This window comes from Gorilla gorilla, chromosome 4 (assembly GCF_029281585.2).
Source record: "Gorilla gorilla gorilla isolate KB3781 chromosome 4, NHGRI_mGorGor1-v2.1_pri, whole genome shotgun sequence".
Lineage (NCBI taxonomy): Eukaryota > Metazoa > Chordata > Mammalia > Primates > Hominidae > Gorilla > Gorilla gorilla.
In genome coordinates this window covers 122,961,493-122,984,079 of record NC_073228.2, presented here as the reverse complement: position 1 = coordinate 122,984,079, position 22,587 = coordinate 122,961,493, and the positions used below count along the sequence as shown (strand labels likewise).

At 39.3% G+C, this 22,587-nt stretch overlaps 1 protein-coding gene across 4 annotated transcripts in view; it reads right to left on the bottom strand.

The window, feature by feature from the left end:
* Positions 1 to 22,587, bottom strand: part of DMXL1 (Dmx like 1) — a 187,131-nt gene that overhangs the window by 134,816 nt on the left and 29,728 nt on the right. For all 4 annotated transcript variants that reach the window (XM_055387254.2, XM_055387255.2, XM_019028210.3 and 1 more), the window contains exons 3-8: positions 17,963 to 18,034; positions 14,718 to 14,796; positions 9,690 to 9,822; positions 5,438 to 5,504; positions 3,647 to 3,825; positions 977 to 1,166 (exon numbers count right to left, since the gene is read on the bottom strand). In XM_055387254.2, coding sequence (XP_055243229.2) covers positions 977 to 1,166; positions 3,647 to 3,825; positions 5,438 to 5,504; positions 9,690 to 9,822; positions 14,718 to 14,796; positions 17,963 to 18,034 — 720 coding nt within the window. The remainder of the gene's footprint in view (positions 1 to 976; positions 1,167 to 3,646; positions 3,826 to 5,437; positions 5,505 to 9,689; positions 9,823 to 14,717; positions 14,797 to 17,962; positions 18,035 to 22,587) is intronic.

Sequence of the window (22,587 nt, the reverse complement as noted above, 5' to 3'; positions counted from 1 at the left end):
AACCCGGGAGGCAGAGGTTGCAGTGAGCTGGTATTGCCCCACTACACTCCATCCTGGGTGACAGACAGAGACTCTGTCTCAAAAAACAACAAGAAAACAACCCCCCCAACTCAAAAAAAAAATCCACAAAAAATAAAATCACTTCTTGTTTTCAATATTAAGAAAATAATAGGCCGAGCGCCATGGCTTACGCCTGTAATCCCAGTCCTTTGGGAGGCCGAGGCAGGTAGATCACTTGAGGTCAAGAGTTCGAGGCCAGCCCTGGCAAACACGGTAAAGCCCTCTCCCTATTAAAAATACAAAAATTAGCTGGGCGTGGTGATGCACACCTGTAATTCCAGCTACTCAGGAGTCTAAGGCCAGGAATACAGTGAGCCAAGATCATGCCACTGCACTCCAGCCTGGTTGACAGAGTGAGAATCTGTCTCAGGAAAAAAAAAAAAAATTAGAAGAATCTGTATTACTATTCTACTATTGTTTCTCAGCCTTTAGGCTACGATCAAATGTATTACTATTCTACCTTTAGCGTGTCCAAAAATCAAAAATTGACTTTTACTTTCAATATTAATTTGTAAAGACCCCAAGTTCTGGGGGTGGGGTGGGTTTTCTAAAGATAAAATGGTAGAAGAACAGAATAGGATAAACTACTCAAGCTCTAAGAAAGAAAAAATAGGTTATTTTTAGAGTTAAATCTCTGCATTCTCAGATTTTACTTCATGTTACTTCAGCTAAGTCAAATGTAATCATCCTTTTATCATCATCAGTAAACCTAAGAGTAACTTCATAATTACAGGTAGTTTTGTGTTCCAGACAAAATCTAGATAAAAATATGTTTTTTGAACCAAATAGAACTGAAAATTTTCTAAGAATTATTTTCCTAGGATATAGATTTTTTTATAACATTACTGTGTTACCAAAAAGGCAATGTACCAAAGGTTTTAAAACTTGTAGTAAGTAATATAACAAAAACACTCACTTCTAAAGCATTTTGAACTCGTTCTTTACTGGAAGCATTTCTCTTGAAGTTATTTGTTAAATTAATTGATTCAGTCCAATGGCTGCAGTCACCTCCATATAGCAAACAATCATTTGGTAAAAATGTCTCTACCCAAAGACGACACACATTATCTTTGCAGCAAGTCAACAGTACATTACATACAGAAGCCCTAAGGAATGAAAATATTTTAGAAGCAAAAATACAAATTTCACATAGTATCACAGACAATTCTACGATGTTTCTGTAATTACTTACATGTACCAACTAAGGTACCAATGAAGAAAATATCAATATGTACAGATTTCATCACAGCAAATGCTTGCCAACTTATTTCTTTTCTGCCTAGAATTCAGTAGTTCTTGTTTCAATAATCTTGCCAAACGTTCTTTCTTTTTTTTTAAGAGATGTGGTCTCACTATGTTGCCCAGGGTGCTCTCAAACTCCTGGGTTCAAGCAATCCTCTGGCTCAAGTAATCCTCCCGCCTCATCCTGGGATTACAGGTGTATGCCACCATCCCAGCACTCAATAAGATTCTTTTTACATCTAAAAAAACAAAGACTGAGATTACGCCACAATCTCTCAGTTGACACATAAGAAATAACCACATCTTCTAATAAAATTTTCTGATGTATTGAGTGGATAGTTCTTTGAATTATATCATATGCTTCATTTCTACTTCCTATAAAGGCACCTGCACACTGTCACAAAAAGCTACAGTAACTACTGAGCGCACTTATTCTCTCCTTACCTAACAGATGCCCAAAGCAGTGAAACGCAAGAATTGAATATTCATGATAAAGTACTAAACACTTCCCCCTCCTTAGTCATCCTTGACTTTCAGTTAATTTCCTTTTTGCCACCTCCTTAAAATAAAAGCAAAAATCAATTACATATATGTTAATAAGTCCCACAAGCATCAAGAGCTCAAAGGCTGAAACCCTACCAACAAGGACTACCTTCCATCAGGGAATTCAGTAAGTTTAGAAGAAAGAAAGAAAAAGTCCCAATATTTTGTAGTAGTAACTTGTTCCAGCATACATGTCTGATTTTTAAAAACGGAACAATCAGCAGGTTTTATCAGTAACTCAGTGAGTTAAAGTAAATGAGAAATCAAAATATTCTCTAGTAGCCACTTTGTTAAACTTACCTACCTGACTAAAAAAGAAATTGCAGAAGAGAAGGGAGAACAGCATAATTCGTATTGGTTGCTCTCTCCTTCTCCTTCCCTCCTCCACTCTTGCATCTCTCTCCCTCTGGCTCCCTCTCCTCTTTCTGTCTACTTCCTTGTTTTCTTCTCCCTTTCTACCTCCTCTCCGGGCTTCCCTCTCCCACCATTCTTTGCTTTCACAGCCTTTCCAGGCCACCTTCCCTTTCTACCTCTCTCCTTCTGTCCCCTACCTCTCCCTTCCTAGCATCTTTTTGTTTCCTTCCCCAACCCCTTGTTTCTCCTCCTTTCCCCATCCTCACACCCATCTCCCTCCATTTTTTCTCACTCTCTTTTCTCTATCCCTGTCCTGGCTATAGCTACACTATAGCTCAAAACATCTAGTCAGCAAAATTCATAGAACAGTGAAAAGGTAGGAAAAAAATGCCACATGGTGTGGCCAAGTTGAAAATGGCCATATGGTACAAAATGGGATTTCTGGCTGCGCACATGGCTCCTGCTTGTAATTCCAGCACTTTGGGAGACTGAGGCAGGCAGATCGCCTGAGCTCAGGAGTTCAAGACAAGCCTGGGCAACATGGCAAAACCCCATCTCTACAAAAAATCCAAAAAGAAAAAAATATTATTAGCCCATCATGGTGGCACACACCTGTAGTCCCCGCTATTTGAGAAGCTGAGGCGGGAGGATCACTTGAGCCCAGGAGGTAGAGGTTGCAGTGAGCCATGACTGGGGCACTGCACTCCAGTCTGGGTGACAAAGCAAGACCCTGTCTCAAAACTAAACAAAACAAAAACACATAAAAAACAATCAAAAATAAGGAATGTATACCTGTATTTAAGTAATAGGTCTCCATAACCTACTAAAATTCAGTATTACATTAACTCTTTCCAGAACTACAGAAAAAAAAAAGAAGATACTGAGGATATGTATGTGTGTGTCACTGTGTGCTTTTGTGGTTAAACTTATACCTGTTTCAAAGAAGAATAATGTAGGGTATTAACCTACTCTCTCTTTTCCTCAGATATGCTGGGTGTAGTCAAATAAACATACAAGAACTCATGGTATATCCTCTTAATAAAGCTATTTTTTAAAAGAAGAAAACCAGGGAAGACATACTAGAAGGTACAAGACGACAGAGTATTTATGTAAAAATATAAACAAACAACAATCTGGAGAAAATAGATGACAGAATTAGACACAAAACACAAAGAAAAAGAAAATATGTACAACTCTGTGACTTAAAGACATCTGATATGGAGTAAACTATCCCAGCTTAAACTCCTTTAATACGGCTCTTATCCTAAGCATCAAACATAGTTGAGCCACAGCCAGAGATGTGCAGGGCAGAGACGATTTAATATTACTCTAATCTTCATAGGCCCAGAAGTCCTGTAACTATGGACTCTCAAAAGTGAGAGAAGCAATCAAAGTAACAAAGATGATGTTCCCTTAATATGTGGGGGGAAATGACCAATCCACTGACCTAGGCATATATTTGCTTGTTTTACGCCAGGAAAATCCATTTACTGCTCGAGGATGGGCCAGATACACAAAAGAAAAGTCCATTTCTCCTTGGGATTGTTTTTCTGAACTTCCATCTGGAGAAGTAACAGCTGTCCGCCAGTTTTCTACATTATACCACACCTTCAAAAGACAGTCATCCTAAGGAAAAAAAAAACAAAACAGAAAAACATGGAGATCAGAATTAAAGATTAAATCAAATAGCAAAAGTAAGAATTTTCTCCCCAGTGGCAAGAACTTGGGGATGGGAAGAGACGTTGAGCACAGAGGAATTAAGAAAATTCTGATTCTGGCACTTTTCTATTAGCATTGCCTAACTGTGCTTTAAAAACTGAAGTGTGTGAATGTGTGTATTCTGTGTTCAAGAAAAATGCTTGCTAATTACTAGAGTATGGGGAATGGAGTCATTCAGGAAACACTGAAAGATAAAATTAAGGATGTCTTTTCCAGTAAGCCAAATATTAAATAAGAAATCAACACCACTAGCAGACTTATGAAGACTGCTAATTATTGAAAAAAAAGAGATACTTTTCATGAATTTTCATGTGACTTTTCAAAGAAAATGTTGATGGTAAAAAAATGAGTTAATATATAAATACTATATAAAATATTCTTTGTACAATCAAATTTATAGTCCTAATTTGGGAAATAAAGGAAAAGCAAAGGGGACTAGAATGTACCAGGTACTGCTTTTAAGCTATAACTGAGTTCCCACCTGTAAAGTCAATCAGAATAAACAGCTCAACTTCTCTCCTAAAAAACAAAAACCTTACTGTGGTTTTAGAGTATCTTACACTCTTAGTTTGCAAAATGCTTTGAGCCATGAGAACAATAATTTGACTTATTAGCAGCTCATGAAATGCTCTATGAACCAATGAATAAAAATAACTTCAAAGAAATACATTGCTTTAAAATAGACAGGTAATAAAGTATGCACACTAAAGAAATGGTTACTAGTATCTTTCTAGAAAGCCTGTGAAGTCTTATATATTAAAAACAACCTAATACACATCAGCTAAAAGGTAATATAAATCGAAGCTATGCTTTATTGATTGTATACTACATGAAAGGCACTGTGCCAGTCACTCTATACTGCATATATTGTCTAAATTAATCCTACGATGAATGACCTATGAGGTAGGTGTTTTTATCCTCATATTACACATGAGAAAAGAAAGGCTCAATAAGATTAACTTGCCCAAGGTGATAAAGCTGGTAAATGGCAGATTTATATCCAGATCTGCCCCTAAGTCTATGTAATTTCAATTATATCACACAGTCTTTTAACACCACAATAATGGAGTCAATTTTTGCTACTTAAAATTTTTAATGGCCGGGCATGGTGGCTCACGCCTATAATCTCAGCACTTTGGGAGGCCGAGGTGGGCGAATCACGAGGTCAGGAGTTCAAGACCAGCCTGGCCAATATGGTGAAATCCCGTCTCTATTAAAAAACACAAAAATTAGATGGGCGTAGTGTTGTGTGGCTATAGTCCCAGCTACTTGAGAGGCTGAGGCAGGAGAATCGCTTGAACCTGGGAGGCAGAGGCTGCAGTGAGCCAAGATCGTGCCACTGCACTCCACTCTGGATGACAGAGTGAGTCTCCATCTCAAAACAAACAAACAAAAAAACAAATTTTTAATGGAAGCTATTATTTTCAAGTTAAATAAAAGAATGAAGCCAGTTGATGTTTTTAAAGTTTCAAAGTAAACTATAAACACATAATTTGGCAATAGCATTTTCACAATTTACCTTCCCAGCAGTGGCAAAAAATTCTCCATCTGGTGAAAATTTCATTAAATGAACTTGGGAAGCAGTTCTGTAAATTAAACAGATAAGGAATAATCTGCAATGAAAACTAAAAAGAAAAAGTTCAATATTCTCAAAATTATAAATCAGCAATTGGTTCAAAAGACAGAAAATGTTATAAGTTTCACACTCACATCTTTGTGTACCTGAAAAATGAACTAGTTAGTAAGATAAACTTTAAATATAAAAACATACACCCACAGACTCATGGAAGGAATGGCTTGTCAAAATCTTTAAAGCCTAAAACAAAAGTTGTAACTTTCATTCCCTTAGAATGAGAGAGAATGGTTTCATTTTTTAAATCTGAAAATCTAGTTTCCAGAACCATGGATCCCTATATGCCAACATACATTTTCATGGATAATATATAATAAGTTTGCCTTAGGGTAATACTTACCTAATTAAAGATTATGTGTGGGTTAACAGGGGACTTGCAACAATTAGGGATTCAGCCTACCAGCTTCACCTATATACTTGGTAGATACTTGCCTTTTCCTCTCAAAGGAACTTTGGTTCATTTCTCTTCATTGCCTTCCCTTACAGCTACTCATATATACTGATCTCAAGACACTCAACACTATCACTGCTTTCCTTTTCTTTGCCCAAATTCATGATTAGATAGGTCAATTCTAAATTTATTTATAAAGATATCCAAAGAGGAATTCTGTCACATTTCATTTCAGATACAAATAACTTTTTTTTCTGATTTTAAGCATAATACATTACAGAAAAGTTGATACAGGTAGATAAAAACCAAATGAAATCATTTACATTTTTCACCAATACCACCACATCCTTTCCTCAGACAAAGCCAATGTTAACATTTTAATACATAAACTTTCAAATCCTTCTCTCCACTCTCTCTACTTTCTGCAGGAAAAGGTGGGAAAAGTAGGGCTAGAAACTGAAGTCACACTTATCACCCACTAAAAAATATGTCATGGGCTGGGCACAGTGGCTCACGCCTGTAATCCCAGCACTTTGGGAGCCTGAAGTGGGCAGACCACAAGGTCAGGAGTTCGAGACCAGCCTAGCCAACATGATGAAACCCCATCTCTACTAAAAATACAAAAAATTAGCCAGGCGTGGTGGCACGCCCCTGTAATCCCAGCTACTTGGAAGGCTGAGGCAGGAGAATTGCTTGAACCCAGGAGGTAGAGGTTGCAGTGAGCCAAGAACACGCCACCATACTCAGCCTGGGTGACAGAGCAAGACTCCATCTCGAACAACAACAACAAAAATATGTCATGAACATCTTTGCATATAGATGCAAAAGATGTGTATCTGTGTGCAGGTGTACAGATCTACATTATTACTTTACTGGCTTATATTCCACTGTATATGTTTACATATATATACATACAATGATTTCAAATAATTTTTCACTGCTGTTTTCTAATTTTTGCTGCAACAACAACAAAAAAGAGAAGTGAACATGCCTGTACACACATTTTTAGAACATCTGGTTAATCCTAAGGATATCCTTAAGACAAAATACTATTATTATTTTTTTCTTTTTTTTACTGAGATGGAGTCTCACTCTGTTGCCCAGGCTGGAGTGCAGTGGTGTGATCTCGGCTCATTGTAACCTCCGCCACCGGGTTCAAGCTATTCTCATGCCTCAGCCTCCCAAGTAGCTGGGATTACAGGCATGCACCACCACACCTGGCTAATTTTTGTATTTTTAGTAGAGACGGGGTTTCACCGTGGTGGCCAGGCTGGTCTTGAATTGCCGACCTCAGGTGATCCACCCACCTCGGCCTCCCAAAGTGTTCAGATTACAGGCGTGAGCCACCGAGCCCAGCCTACAGCTCTTTCTAAAGAATTATTTATGCAAAATTCTGTTCCCTTTCTACATGTTAACCCATTACCTATCTGAGGGGTGCAAAATACATGGAACGAGCTCCTTTGAAATCTCCTCTGTAAATTCTACATATGGGACGTCTGCCTTACTTTGGTATGTGATATTTATGCTATCACCACTTCATATAAACCTAGTCAGTTTCACTTAAATCCTATTACATCAGTTTACTGGTTTATTTTCTATCTACCCCTATCTGTTCATTGCAATATTCTAAGCATCTTTAAAGCTGGCTGGAACCATTCAACAAATATTTGTTGAATGAAGGAATGAAACCTGGAAATCTTATTTAAAGGATATGAAAAAAATTAAGCCTGTTGAATCATACTTCCAAAATGTGCTCTAGAAAGATATTATCAGGCCGGGCACGGTGGCTCATGCCTGTAATCCCAGCACTTTGGGAGGCTGAGGCAGGCAGATCACGAGGTCAGGAGACTGAGACCATCATGGCTAACATGGTGAAACCCCGTTTCCACTAAAAACACAAAAAATTAGCCGGGCGTGGTGGTAGAGCGCCTGTAGTCCCAACTACTTGGGAGGCCGAGGCAGGAGAATGGTATGAACCCGGGAGGCAGAGCTTGCAGTGAGCCGAGATCACACCACTGCATTCCAGCCTGGGCGACAGAGCAAGACTTCGTCTCAAAAAAAAAAAAAATAAAGATAATATCAACTGTACTCCCTTATTGACAGTATACAAGAGCACCTATTTCTCTAAACACTGTAAGATTCATCCTTTTTCTGAACATTTCACATTCTTGATTTCAAGTGAGATCACCTCTTATTGCACTTATTTTTAATATGTGCTATACCTTGTTAAAATTTTCTCTCCATTGCCCAATGTTGCTTACTATTGTTATACCTGTTCTTTTCTAACTAATTTAAGGCCTACTTTTAAAAACGCATTTGCCCAAAACTGCACATATTTCTCCTCATGTTTGTGTTTCTTCCCTTATGGACAATTTGCTTTATAGAAATGTTTTATTGATACAGTTAGAACCATTAATTTTTCCTATCCTATCCATTTCCAGTTTGAGTGTCATTCTTAGTCTTTCCCTAACTCTAAAGCAGCATTTCTTGTCGAACAGCAATATAACATAAATGACAAATGTTAGCCAAATACGTAATTTTAAATTTCCTATCAGCCACATTTTTAAAAAAAGTTAAAACAGGCAAAATTAATATTTTTTATTTAACCTAATATATAAAAACATCATTTCAACATATTTTTTTAAAATGTTAGAGATATTTTACACTATTTTTAATACTAAATTTTTGAAGTCCAGCACATCTCAATTTGGACTAGTTGCATTTCAAGTGCTCAATAATAACATGTAGTTAGTGGCTACCATACTGGACAATGTAGCTCTAAAATATAAAATTTCACCTGTATTTTCCTCTAATATTTTTGTTTCATTTTATAGAAATTTTTTCCATCTCACATTTGTTTTGGTATCAGGTATGAAAGACTCTAACTTAATTTCCCGTCTACAGAGCTAGCTAGTTTTCCCTGCTATAAAAGACTATCTTAAGGCTGAGCACAGTGGCTCACACCTGTAATGCCAGCACTTTGGGAGGCTGAGGCGGGCAGATCACCTGAGGTCAGGAGTTCAAGACCAGCCTGGCCAACATGGTGAAACCCCGTCTCTACTAAAAATACAAAAATTAGCCAGACGTGGTGGCGTGTGCCTGTAATCCCAGTGCCTCAGGAGGCTGAGGCAGGAGAATTGCTTGAACCAGGGAGGTGGAGGTTGCAGTAAGCCTCACATCATTGCACTCCAGAGTCTAATCCTGGATCCTAATCTGTCTGTTCCTACATCAATAACAAAATGCTTGATCATCTGTGGCATTAGAATTCATTTTACTATACGGTATATCTTTATTCTTCTTTTCTTTCAGAATTTCTCTGACTTCCCCATATTTGTCCTTTTAAGTAGAGTTTAGAACTACGCTTAATAGAAATTCCACTCAGATTTTGGCAAGGATTATGTTCAATATATAGATTATGTGGGAAAAATAGATTTCTTCACAATAGGAAGTCTTCCATTCAAAAGCATGAAAGTCATCTATCTTTTCATATAATTTGGCAAGTTTGTATTTAACGGTCTTCATGTAAGCCTTACACATTTGTTTCTTCCTATTTTATTTGACATTTTTAAAAAATGTATTTGTAGAACATGGGAAATAGAGAATTATCTGTGTATAAGAAAAAGCATACAATAGACTAAAAATCAATACTTTTTATGTCAGTGTGGTTTTACACAACTAAAATACATTTATAATAAAACCACATAGAACAACAGGTTTATCAGTTTACTCCCCTGATTAATTGCTTACTTGCAATGCCAAATGCATTTCCAATCTCCAAAGTTAAGATCTGTTTCATTTAAATTTTCATCTTCAGTTGGCTTCTCCAAGTTAGTATTGGACCAGAGTTGCAAATAGCTGGAACCAGTTAAAAGACGACTGCCTAAAAAAAATATTATTCATCATTTATTATTTAGGTATTTAATAGTGACTTAATTTACATGCTCAAGAATTTCATATAAAACAACTTCTAAAAAAAAGTCAAATATAAAAAAAAATTTTGAAGAACGGAGAAGGCTGTATTTTAATTTCGTTAAAATAGCTTGAGATAGAAAGGAAGAAATCTTATAATCTCTCATTTAACAAGTATTTAATGAGCATCTTCTTTGTCCCAGGCACTGTGCTAGACATTGGAAATACAATGACAAACAAAACATTGTCGTTTTTCATGAGTTCGTATTTCAGCAGAAAGACATGGAAATATGATACCATGTAGAAGTGTTACATACATGATAGAAATGCATGCAAAGCTTTATGGAAGCCCACAGGAAGGAGACATTAATGTGTACCTGTAGTAAAAGTGCCAGGAAAAGTGAGGAAATGCAACCTGGTCCTTAATGGATGAATAAGCAGAAGAGACAGGCATTTCAGAAAGGAAACCTAACATGAACAAAGCCATGAAGACATAAATTCATGTATTTTCCCAAGAATGCCTCTTAATCTGGTATAGGTTAACGAATAACGTACACAGAAAGGCTAGAAAAAAAATTACTATGGAAAAAATGCCAAGGTGAGACTGTGAAGAGTTTTTCAAGTTCACAGCGTTTGGACTTTGTTATAGGTAGTTGGGAGTAAAAGATTTTCAAGTGGCAGTGGGGGATTGTGGGGGAGTTGTTACAAAATTGGATCTGTATTTCAGAACAAGAGGGCTTAACTGGAAGAGGGGCAGTCAACAGATGGAGAGGCCTGTGAGTCTCCCTCTATTGAGATAACATACAAAAATCACACATACGATATGTGCATTTTTCCAGAAAGATAATATGTAACTTACATCGAAATTTCAAAGACTCTAGTATACAAAGAAGGTTAAAAATACTTTTTAGAAAACAACTCCAGAGACAGACAACATGAGGAAAACCATAAGTGTGTGGTTAACCAACTATTAAACTATTAAACCTGGTTAATTAACTACAGAAATTCAGATGGTAGGCCAGGCACGGTGGCTCACACCTGTAATCCCAGCACTTTGGGAGGCCAAGGCGGGTGGATCACCTGAGGTTGGGAGTCCAAGACTAACCTGACCAACATGGAGAAACCCCACCTCTACTAAAAATACAAAATTAGCCGGGCATGGTGGAGCATGCCTGTAAACCCAGCTACTCAGGAGGCTGAGGCAGGAGAATCACTTGAACCCGGGAAGCAGAGGTTGCAGTGAGTTGAGATCACACCATTGCACTCCAGCCTGAGCAACAAGAGCAAACCACCACCTCAAAAAAACAAAAACAAAAATTCAGATGGTAAATAATGAGGATCTCAACCAAATATTTAAAAAGCAAGCATTTGAAAGCCGTTTCAAAAAGTATTGTCAAGGCTGGGTGCAGTGGCTCACACCTGTAATCCCACCACTTTGGGAGGCCAAGGTGGGAGGACTGCTTGAGCCCAGGAGTTCAAGACCTGTCTGGGCAACATAGTGAAACCCTGTCTCTACAGAAAAAAATTACAAAAATCAGTTAGACACGCACTTGTAGCACCAGACACTAGGGAGGCTGAGGTGAAAGGATCACTCAAGCCTGGGGAGTCAAGGCTGCAGTGAGCTATGATTGTGCTACTGCAGTCTAGCCTGGGCAACAGAGCAAGACCCTGTCTCAAGAAAAAATGAAAAAAGAATTGTCAAGATTTGACACCAAATAAATACAGAGAAAAAACAAGAGGTTTAAAGGACAGATTGCAACTCTATGACTTGGGAATTAAGTAGAAGGCCGTGCTATCATCCATACAAAAGACAAGCAATTTTGGCAAAAAAGCTGACAATAAAGATGGCATTCACCTTGGCAATTTAAGACTACAGATTTGTGTATTTCTAGAGCAATCACTTTTTTAAATTTTTTGAAGAGACAGGGTCTTGCTATGTTGCCCAGGCTGGTCTCAAACTCCTGGGCTCAAGCGATCCTACCAACTCAGCCTCCCAAACTGCTGGGATTACAGGTATTGGCCAGCATGCTTTGCCCTCGTTTTCTTGTTTCAAAAGGAAAGTGGATCTCTGGCATAGACTTTAGATCAGAAATCCCTGTGTCTAAATCCCAAGTAAGATGCTTAATTAGCCATGTGAATTTGATCTAGTTGGGTAATTTCTGAACTTCAATTTTCTCATCTATAAAATTTGAGGTTTAAATACAGTTGTTGTAAGGATTAGCTATATAATATGCACAAAGTCTCTAGCACAGGCCAGGCACTAAGCAGAAGCTCAATAAATAGTAGAGCAACTAGACAGAAGGTTTCATAGACAGGGGGCAAAAAAAAAAGCACAAGAAGTAATGAAACATTCCATTTAAATATGTTGATTATTCCACTTTTGAACTTACCAACAGATACAACTTTTCTTTTGCTTAATATAAACTGAAGATAACATTAAGATATCCCATAAAAGATTAAGAATTTAATACAGAATACAAACTTAATCCCAGGTATGGAATGGAACAAAAGTAGGTAAGATATAATATGGTATACTGATTTCAAACTCTAAGAATTAGATATTACAGATATTAAATTACAGATATTAAAGCAGGATATTATGGATAGTAAAGCAGGAAAAAAGCAAAAGAAGTCTAAAACAGAAAATCTTATGATTTAGGCAACATACAATAGTAAATTTGGACACAAAAGAAAGGCATTAATCAGTTTACCAATATTTTTATATCTCTCTCTGATGACTTCTATGTCTCAAAGATAACTTTTCTTTTTTTTTTTTTTCTGAGACAAGTTCTTGCTCTGTCACCCAGGCTAGAAAGCAGTAGCACAATCATGGCTCACTGCAGCCTCAACCTCCTGGGCTCAAACAAGCCTCCCACCTCAGCCTCCTGAATAGCTGAGACCTCAGGTGCCAGCCGCCAAGCCTGACTAACTTTTCAAAAATTTTTTCTAGAGATGGAGTCTCCCTATGTTGCCCAGGCTGGTCTCAAACTCCTGGGCTCAAGCATTTCTCCCCACTCAGTCTCCTAAAGTGCTGATATTACAGGTTTGAACCACCGTGCCCAGCCCCAAAGATAACTTTTTATGTTCTAGATTCAAATGTCTATATATTGCTTTATGATATACAAGCTTCTCAAGGTCCACATATCCAATTAATACCTTACGTTCCACTACCTCTAACTCCTACATATTACTCTTTGTGTGGTCATAGATACTCTCAAAGTAATTTCAAATCCAGTTGTTAAGTAATGTCAATTCTACTGCCTAAACACATTGCATATCCATGTATACCTTTCACTGTTCATTAATTCATTTAATATTAATTGAACACCTACTATGGAAAAGGCATTGAAATAAGTTCTTATTTCTCATCCAGACTAATGAGAATACAACCTCTCCAAAGGTCACTCCTTCTCCTGTTCCATTTGCCACTGACCCTTCTAACTCACTGCTAGCAGACAAATCTCGCAAAACCATAAATCTTGTATCACTAGCCTCTTTTGAAAACCTATAGTTTTTAGACAACCATAAAGAATTAAATTCAAATTTTTAGCATGACTTTAAAGGTCTCCTATAACATGGTAAGGTCTTATCTCCTTACCACCACTGAGACTCAGCCCAGTGAAATACTAATCCTTATTATAATGTATCTTATGCTTTCTTTCTCTGTGCCTTCCCTCACTTTCGTAGAATGGTAAAAATGGCTCCCAATAAATTATGTCTCCCTGTGTTGATGCCTCCATGTAATATGACTTTGCCATATCTTTCACCAAGAGGTGGAGTCTATGTCTCCCAACCCTTAATATTAGCTGGACCTGTGACCATATAATGTGGCAGCAATAACATTCTGGGACTTCCTTGCAGCTTCTACTTTCACTCTCAGAATGCAGCCACCATGTAAAATCCAGGCTGCCCTGCTAGAGAGGGCCACAGAAGAGGCCATGTGGAGGAGAACAAAGGCATTCCAGTAGATAGCAAGCAGCAAGGCCCAGATACGTGGACAAAGCCTTTCTTGGATCTTTTAGCTGCAGATAAACTGCTTCAGTCACTACCACATGGAACAACAGACAAGCCATTCCCACAGAGCCTTCCTGACCAACAGAATCATAAGCAATAAAATGATGGATGTTTTAAGCCATCCATCATTTTGGAGGATGCTTTTCTAATGCAGAAATAGATAACTGATACATATATTCATTATATTTTCTTCCTTTTTTTTTTTTTTTTTTTTTGAGACAGTTTCACTCTTGTTGCCCAGGCTGAAGTGCAATGGCATGAGCTCAGCTCACTGCAACCTCCACCTTCCAGGTTCAAACGATTCTCCAGCCTCAGCCTCCCAAGTAGCTGGGATTACAGGCATGCGCCACTACGCCCAGCTAATTTTTTGTATTTTTAGTAGAGACAGGGTTTCTCCATGTTGGTCAGGCTGGTCTTGAACTCCCAACCTCAGGTGATCTGCCCACCTCAGCCTCCCAAAGTGCTGAGAATACAGGCGTGAGCCACCACGCCTGGCATATATTTTCTTAAATTTCACTTTTTTCCTGTTCCATCTACCCAACTCTCATTGCTAAAGTCTGTTTACTCTCAGGTCCAAATGCTCCTTTTCAATGAAACGTTAATTCTCCAGAGAAATATCTCTTTACAAAAACAATGGGTATCCTATTATGGCACTTAGAACATTCTCTCATTTCTTACAGTGCATATCTGTCTTCATTTGAGTATAAACTCTAAAAGGGCATAATCCATTTTACTTCTTTGGTATTCCCCACAATCTCACACACAGCAGAAGCGAAATACATAAGAGTAATAAAAATAAGAACAACTAGGCAAGTGATATTTCATTTTAGTTAATCCTGCTTATTTTCTTACCTGTGGGATCCCAGGTTATATTGTGTGCTATCGATTCCAGAAAAAATTGGCCACTTTTCTGCCACTGACTATATAATTCCTAAAATTAAGAAAAGTCATTTAGCCCATTAAGATTGGCATATTTTCTCTGTCAAATGTGTACGTTTATGCTTGTTATTCTTACAATAACACAGGCAGTCAATTTTAAAGATAACAAAATGTTCAATTCAGTCAACAAAAATAGAGAACACATGATAAAGAAGGTATGTGAGAGAATATCCATAACTGGTGGTCAAAATTCTATCTTTAGTACAAACAATCAATAACCATACACTACCTTGGATAACAGTCTTATTAGCCTCAGATTTAATTATTACTTTATTGTTACAGTTAAAAAGTTAATTTTAAATGTGTCTGTGGCTTTACTATTTGACATTTCCTTCTCTTTTACTGTTTTGTCCCCATCTGAGATCATAATAGTATGTGGGAAAATTCAGAATAAAAGATGTAACATTCTGATCCTACTATATAATTTATGGCCTTACAACTTCTTAAAGCGAAATTTTTCCCTTTTTTTCTGCCTGCAAATCGGTAAGAAATACAGAATGTACTCTGACCCAGAACACACACACATACAAATAAATATAACCTATGTTTGCCCTTATTACATGTGACATACTCTGATATTTTCTCTATTTCATTCTATTTTTAAATTCGGGTTGTGGCCTACACTAAGTTGAGTTCACAGCCCAATTACAGATTGAGATTCATACTCTCTTAATGTGGTGGCTCTCAAACTTTGGTACAACAAATAATAGCCTGAGATGTTACTAAAAATTCAAATTTCCGAGACCTGTGCCCAAAAATTCAGGTTCAAAAGCTTCAGGATGGGGCACAGAAACCTGTACTTTAACACCCCAGGTGATTTTGACATAGGTGACCTACAGAATATGCTTTCATGAAACACTGCCTTGCAGGAATGTCTTTCAATCACAGTACATACCAGAACCCTCTCTAGAACAAGACATATAAATGCATAGACACAATCCCACAGCTACAGATTTAGAAATTCCCAGGGCAGGATTTGGGCACATGTATCCAATGGTAGTTGTGATGTGCAACTCTCATGAAGACCACCACCTCACAAGAATACTCCATAATATACAAAGAAAAGGAAAGAATATATTTTTAGAAGGATCTAAACATTCTGAAACTATATTTTAGAATCATAGATTTTATACATCTTTCATAACTTTACCATTTGATCCACTTTTGCCCTTCTTCATCAAGTTTTTTATTGTCCTTTCTGCAAAGTCAGTGCTGATAAGCCAATAAACCAGCCTCTTTTTGAGTTTTATACATTACATTCATCAATTATAATTAGGAAAGGAGAAAATGGGCAAACATTGAAATTCTCTATTCTATCCTTCCCAATAAAGGCATTTTAACATAACATACTGATTTTCAAAAGCTACTTATTTTATTTAATAAATATTTATTGAGTATTGAAATACACTGTTCTGGGCTGGGTGGGGTAATCGCCTTAAAAAATTCTTTTTAGTACTGCCAATTCCTAATTCTTAAGGCTTTAAGAGGCTCAAATATTGGATTCACTAGGCAATCTATAAAAACAAATAGAAATCAGAAGTGTGAACACTATTTCTATGAAATTTAAAGATAAATATCAATTAACTCAGAAAATAGTTTTCATTAACACAAGGTAAGGAAAGAACACTCACACCTAGGAATCAATACAGATGGTTTTACTCTTAGTTCTGTGGCTTAACAGCTGCTTCACTTGTCAAGTCACTATATTCTTTGAGCCTACTCTACTGCCTTATTCGTAAAAAGAAGAAACAATGGCTGCACAAACTAGGTTTGAAGTAATTTGTAAAATACTAATGAGCTAAGTGAAGATGACATGAAAACTATCAAAAGATATATAAAGGTATGTCTGCTATTAAAACAGTTTAGTCCTTTATAATTAATACATTCCTAAACCATCTTTGACATGTTAGCCTAATAATATTCCCATCAAGCCTGAATAAATAGTAATCAATTTGAGAGTTAAGCAAAGAATTTCTTAAGGCTGACTTACCTAAGACCAATTAGCTAGATAGACCCAGAAATAGAAACCAGTCCTATGACTCCCAATACACTGCTCTTTCTTCTTTTTTTTTAAAAAAAAAATCTTTTAATTTTAGGTTTGGGAGTACCTGTGAAGGTTTGTTACATAGGTAAATTCATGTCAAGGGATTTTCTTGTACAAATTATTTCATCACCCAGGTATTAAGCCCAGTACCCAATAGTTATCTTTTCTGCTCCCCTCCCTTCTGCCACACTCCACCCTCAAGTAGACCTCAGTGTCTGTTGTTTCCTTGTGTTCATAATTTCTCATCATTTAGCTCCCTTACACTGCTCTTTCAATGACACTACACTTATCTTCTTTCAGACGGTTTGTTTTTATTTTTATTTTTAGAGACAGGGTCTCTCTGTGTCACCCTGGCTGGAATGCAGTGGTGCGATCAATGCTCACCGCAACCTCAAATTTTGGGGCTCAAACGATCCTCCCATCTCAGCCTCCTGAGCAGCTGAGACTGTAGGCATGTGCCACCATGCCTGGCTAAACTTTTTTTAAAATCTTGCCCAGGCTGGTTTCAAACTCCTGGCCTTATGCAATCCTCCTGCCTCAGCCTCCCAAATAGAGAGGATTACAGGCACGAGCATTAAAGAACCTATAAAATCTGCTAACATGATTCGAATATTTATAAATTATTGGGTAACCAGTTTTCAGAACTATTTCTGAGTACAGCTTGCTTATAAAGAAAAACATTCATTGACCTGTTAACGACTGTATTACATGATCTAAATAATGCAAGAAAGTTAAGCCCTGAAGAGGCAGAAAACCTGTATAAAGGTAGATTATAAAACAAAGGAAAGAGTACCACATATGGCTGGACAACGGTATTTGATACTAGCAATAAACTAGTGCCAAACTTTAGGTTACTGACTCTTGAAATACTATAAAATTAAAAATGTCAGAAATAAAATAATAAAGCATTTCAACAATTCATTGGCACAATTTATTTTAGTTCTATTCCAATGAAAAATTTAAATATATTTTTAATATCAAAATGGAATTTAACATGTAGGTTCAATTACAGTATATAAGTAATACCGATTTACTCGATGATCACTCTGATTTTACACTCTTTCAATACTTAAAACATTTCAATTCCTAAAAGAAGAAATCATAAATTACTGACCAAATTTTTCTTTTGTTTCGGTAGGTTAACTGGTTCAAAAATGGAGATAACATTTCCATAAGACGCTGCAATCTTTTAAAAAGAAAAAAAGAATTTATTAGGGATACGTTAACTTACTTATGAATCAAAAAAAGCAAAGAAATGAATACTATAACTTTAAATATGCCAATACACACAATTTCATTCACTGATGCTTAAGAATGTCAGTTTTGAAGACTATCACATCTGCATTAGAATCCTAGAACTGCTACTTACTAGGTTAACTAGCAACTTAATCTCTCCAAACGTTAGTTTCCATTACAGTGTTCATAATATGTACAACACTGTCTTCCTAACAGCATTGAGGGTTGAAATAACATTTGTAAAACACCTAGCATATAATAAGTGACATACAATATGCACAGTAAATGTTAATTGTTGTCATCCATCCTCTAAATTGACAATTCTGTCAGTGTACATTAACTTTTCAAAAATATAACTTAGGTCTATTCCTCTGGAAACTCCCTGAGTACATTTTAAAACATATTCTATTTTATCCTTTGAATTTACTCTTTAAATTGATGGATCATAACCTTTCCTGGCTCTGTTTTATAAGGTAACTACTACTATAACTTGAGTGAGTCTCATATAAAGAACATCAAAATATTGGAAATCAAACACAGAGAGAGATTAAATGAATGAATCAGGGATAGAAAAAAGAACATACGATGTAGTAAAGAGAAGGTAAGAAATGAGGACACAACAAACATGGAGAAAAAACTGTGAATGGATATTTTAAGCATTCTGAATTCTTAGGATATAGATATCACTTGTGCTGCATTGATCTGGAGAAAGTGTTTAGTTTGGGCCTTTAATTATGGGTGGGATTTCAAAAAGCAGCGAGCATTCAACTTTATAAATAGGGCATAGTATGAAAACAGGTGTAAGGCCGGCCGCGGTGGCTCACGCCTGTAATCCCAGCACTTTGGGAGGCCGAGGCGGGTGGATCATGAGGTCAGGAGATCCAGTCCATCCTGGCTAACACGGTGAAACCCCGTCTCTACTAAAAAATACAAAAAAAATTAGCCGGGCGTGATGGCGGGCGCCTGTAGTCCCAGCTACTCAGGAGGCTGAGGCAGGAGAATGGCGTGAACCCAGGAGGCGGAACTTGCAGTGAGCCGAGTTCACGCCACTGCACTCCAGCCTGGGCGACAAAGTCTCAAAAAAAAAAAAAAAAAAAAGAAAAAAAAAAGTCTCAAAAAAAAAAAAAAAGAAAACAGGTGTTAAGATTAAAAGAGGCAATGCATGTTTAGAGGTGAATGACCACCATCCCACCAAGAAGAGAGTGCTCCTTATAACACAATAGTGTACCTGAGACTAAAAAGGCAGATCTGAGCCAGGTTGTAAAAGGCCTCACACCAAGGTGAACAATTTGAACTTTTCCAAGGTAATGGGCTAAGAATACTTTGAAGCTGATGAATAAAAGGATAAATGAGGATTAATTTTCTCAGAAAAATGAATTAGGTGGTAGTACAGTACAAAGAAAAAAACAGTAATAATAAAAATACAGGTGCCTATGACATTTCCTTCTTTTTTTTTCTTTTTTGAGACGGAGTCTCACACTGTTACCCAGGTTGAAATGCAGTGGCACGATCTCAGCTCACTGCAACCTCTGCCTCCCGGATTCAAGCGATTCTCCTGCCTCAGCCTCCTGAGTAGCTGGCATTACAGGCGCCCGCCACCACGCCCAGCTAATTTTTTTTTTTTTTTTTTTGTAGTAGAGACGGGGTTTCTCTATTTTGGCCAGAATGGTCTTGAACTCCTGACCTCATGATCCACCTGCCTCGGCTTCCCAAAGAACATTTCCTTCTTAAATGTAAACAGTCAGAAGTCCCCAGGTACCAGAACCTGCCAATTTTCTTCCTGATACTTTAAGGAACCACTATGATAATACTGATATCTGTAAATGAAGAAAATATTTCTTCATTAGAATGATTATAAAACCAAATGACTTCTTAATTCCTCTTTTTGTTTTTCTTTGTAGAGATGGGGTCTTGCTTTGTCACCCAGGCTGCAGTGCAGTGGTGCCATCAGAGCTGACTGCAGCCTGGAACTCCTGGGCTCAAGTGATTCTCCCGCCTCAGCTTCCCGGGTAGCTAGGACTACAGGAGCATACCACCACATCCGGCTATTTACTTATTATTTTTATTTTTGTAGAGACAGGGTTGCCCCAGGCTGGTCTCAAACTCCTGGTCTCAAGCGATTTGCCCACCTTGACCCTTCTAAAGCTCTGGGATTACAGGCATGAGCCACCACACATGGCCATGATTTCTCCATTCTAACCTGGACTGTCATATAGTCTATCACAAAAAGATAGCTCATATTGGAAAGTATTAAATTAGATTTTTAACATTAACCAGCTCCATGTGAGTCCAGATGGTATTAAGCAAGTTTTTATACAGTTAAGAAAGATTGCTCTCCCTCTCCCTCTCCCTCTCCCGCTCTTTCCACGGTCTCCCTCTGACGCCGAACCGAAGCTGGACGGTACTGCTGCCATCTCAGCTCACTACAACCTCCCTGCCTGATTCTCCTGCCTCAGCCTGCCGAGTGCCTGCCGCCGCCACGCCTGACTGGTTTTCGTATTTTTTTGGTGGAGACGGGGTTTCGCTGTGTTGGCCAGGCTGGTCTCCAGCTCCTAACCGCGAGTGATCAGCCAGCCTCGGCCTTCCGAGGTGCCGGGATTGCAGACGGAGTCTCGTTCACTCGGTGCTCAATGGTGCCCAGGCTGGAGTGCAGTGGCGTCATCTCGGCCCGCTACAACCACCTCCCAGCCGCCTGCCTTGGCCTCCCAAAGTGCCGAGATTGCAGCCTCTGCCCGGCTGCCGCCCCGTCTGGGAAGTGAGGAGCGTCTCCGCCTGGCCGCCCATCGTCCGGGATGTGAGGAGCCCCTCTGCCTGGCTGCCCAGTCTGGAAAGTGAGGAGCGTCTCTGCCCGGCCGCCATCCCATCTAGGAAACGAGGAGCGCCTCTTCCCGGCCGCCATCACATCTGGGAGGTGAGGAGCATCTCTGCCCAGCCACCCATCGTCTGAGATGTGGGGAGCACCTCTGCCCTGACGCCCCGTCCGGGATGTGAGGAGCGTCTCTGCCCGGCCGCCCCGTCTGAGAAGTGAGGAGACCCTCTGCCTGGCAACCGCCCCGTCTGAGAAGTGAGGAGCCCCTCTGCCCAGCAGCCACCCCGTCTGGGAAGTGAGGAGCGTCTCCGCCCAGCAGCCACCCCCGCCTGGGAAGTGATGAGCGTCTCCGCCCGGCAGCCACCTCGTCCGGGAGGGAGGTGGGGGGGTCAGCCCCCCGCCCGGCCAGCCGCCCTGTCCGGGAGGGAGGTGGGGGGGTTAGCCCCCCGCCTGGCTAGCCGCCCCGTCCGGGAGGTGAGGGGCGCCTCTGCCCGGCCACCCCTACTGGGAAGTGAGGAGCCCCTCTGCCCGGCCAGCCGCTCCGTCCGGGAGGGAGGTGGGGGGGTCAGCCCCCCGCCCAGCCAGCCGCCCCGTCCGGGAGGTGAGGGGCGCCTCTGCCCAGCCGCCCCTACTGGGAAGTGAGGAGCCCCTCTGCCCGGCCACCACCCCGTCTGGGAGGTGTGCCCAGCGGCTCATTGAGAACGGGCCATGATGACAATGGCGGTTTTGTGGAATGGAAAGGGGGGAAAGGTGGGGAAAAGATTGAGAAATCGGATGGTTGCCGTGTCTGTGTAGAAAGAGGTAGACATGGGAGACTTTTCATTTTGTTCTGTACTAAGAAAAAATTCTTCTGCCTTGGGATCCTGTTGATCTGTGACCCTACCCCCAACCCTGTGCTCTCTGAAACATGTGCTGTATCCACTCAGGGTTGAATGGATTAAGGGCGGTGCAAGATGTGCTTTGTTAAACAGATGCTTGAAGGCAGCATGCTCGTTAAGAGCCATCACCACTCCCTAATCTCAAGTACCCAGGGACACAAACACTGCGGAAGGCCGCAGGGTCCTCTGCCTAGGAAAACCAGAGAACTTTGTTCACTTGTTTATCTGCTGACCTTCCCTCCACTATTGTCCTGTAACCCTGCCAAATCCCCCTCTGCGAGAAACACCCAAGAATGATCAATAAAACATAAAAATAAATAAATAAAGAAAGAAAGAAAGAAAGAAAGAAAGAAAGATTACAGAACAAAAGAGCTAGAAGATCAAACAAACATGAAGAGAATGAAAATAAAAATCTCAAGGATAGGCTGGGCGCCGTGGCTCACGTAATCCCAGCACTTTGGGAGGCCAAGGAGGGCGAATCATTAGGTCAGGAGATTGAAACCAGACTTACCAACATGATGAAACCCCGTTTCTACTAAAAATACAAAAATTAGCCGGGTATGATGGCGAGCACCTGTAATTCCAGCTATTTGGGAGGCTGAGGCAGGAGAATTGCTTGAACCCGGAAGCCAGAGGCTGCAGTGAGCCGAGATTGCACCACTGCACTCCAGCCTGGGCAACAAAGCGAGACTCCATCTGAAAAACAAAAAACAAAACAAACAAACAAACAAAAACAAACAAAAAACAAAAAAAAAAAACCAAGGATTTCCAGCATTCCATAATAAAGATCATTTTTGTTGTATAGCGAGAAGTCAT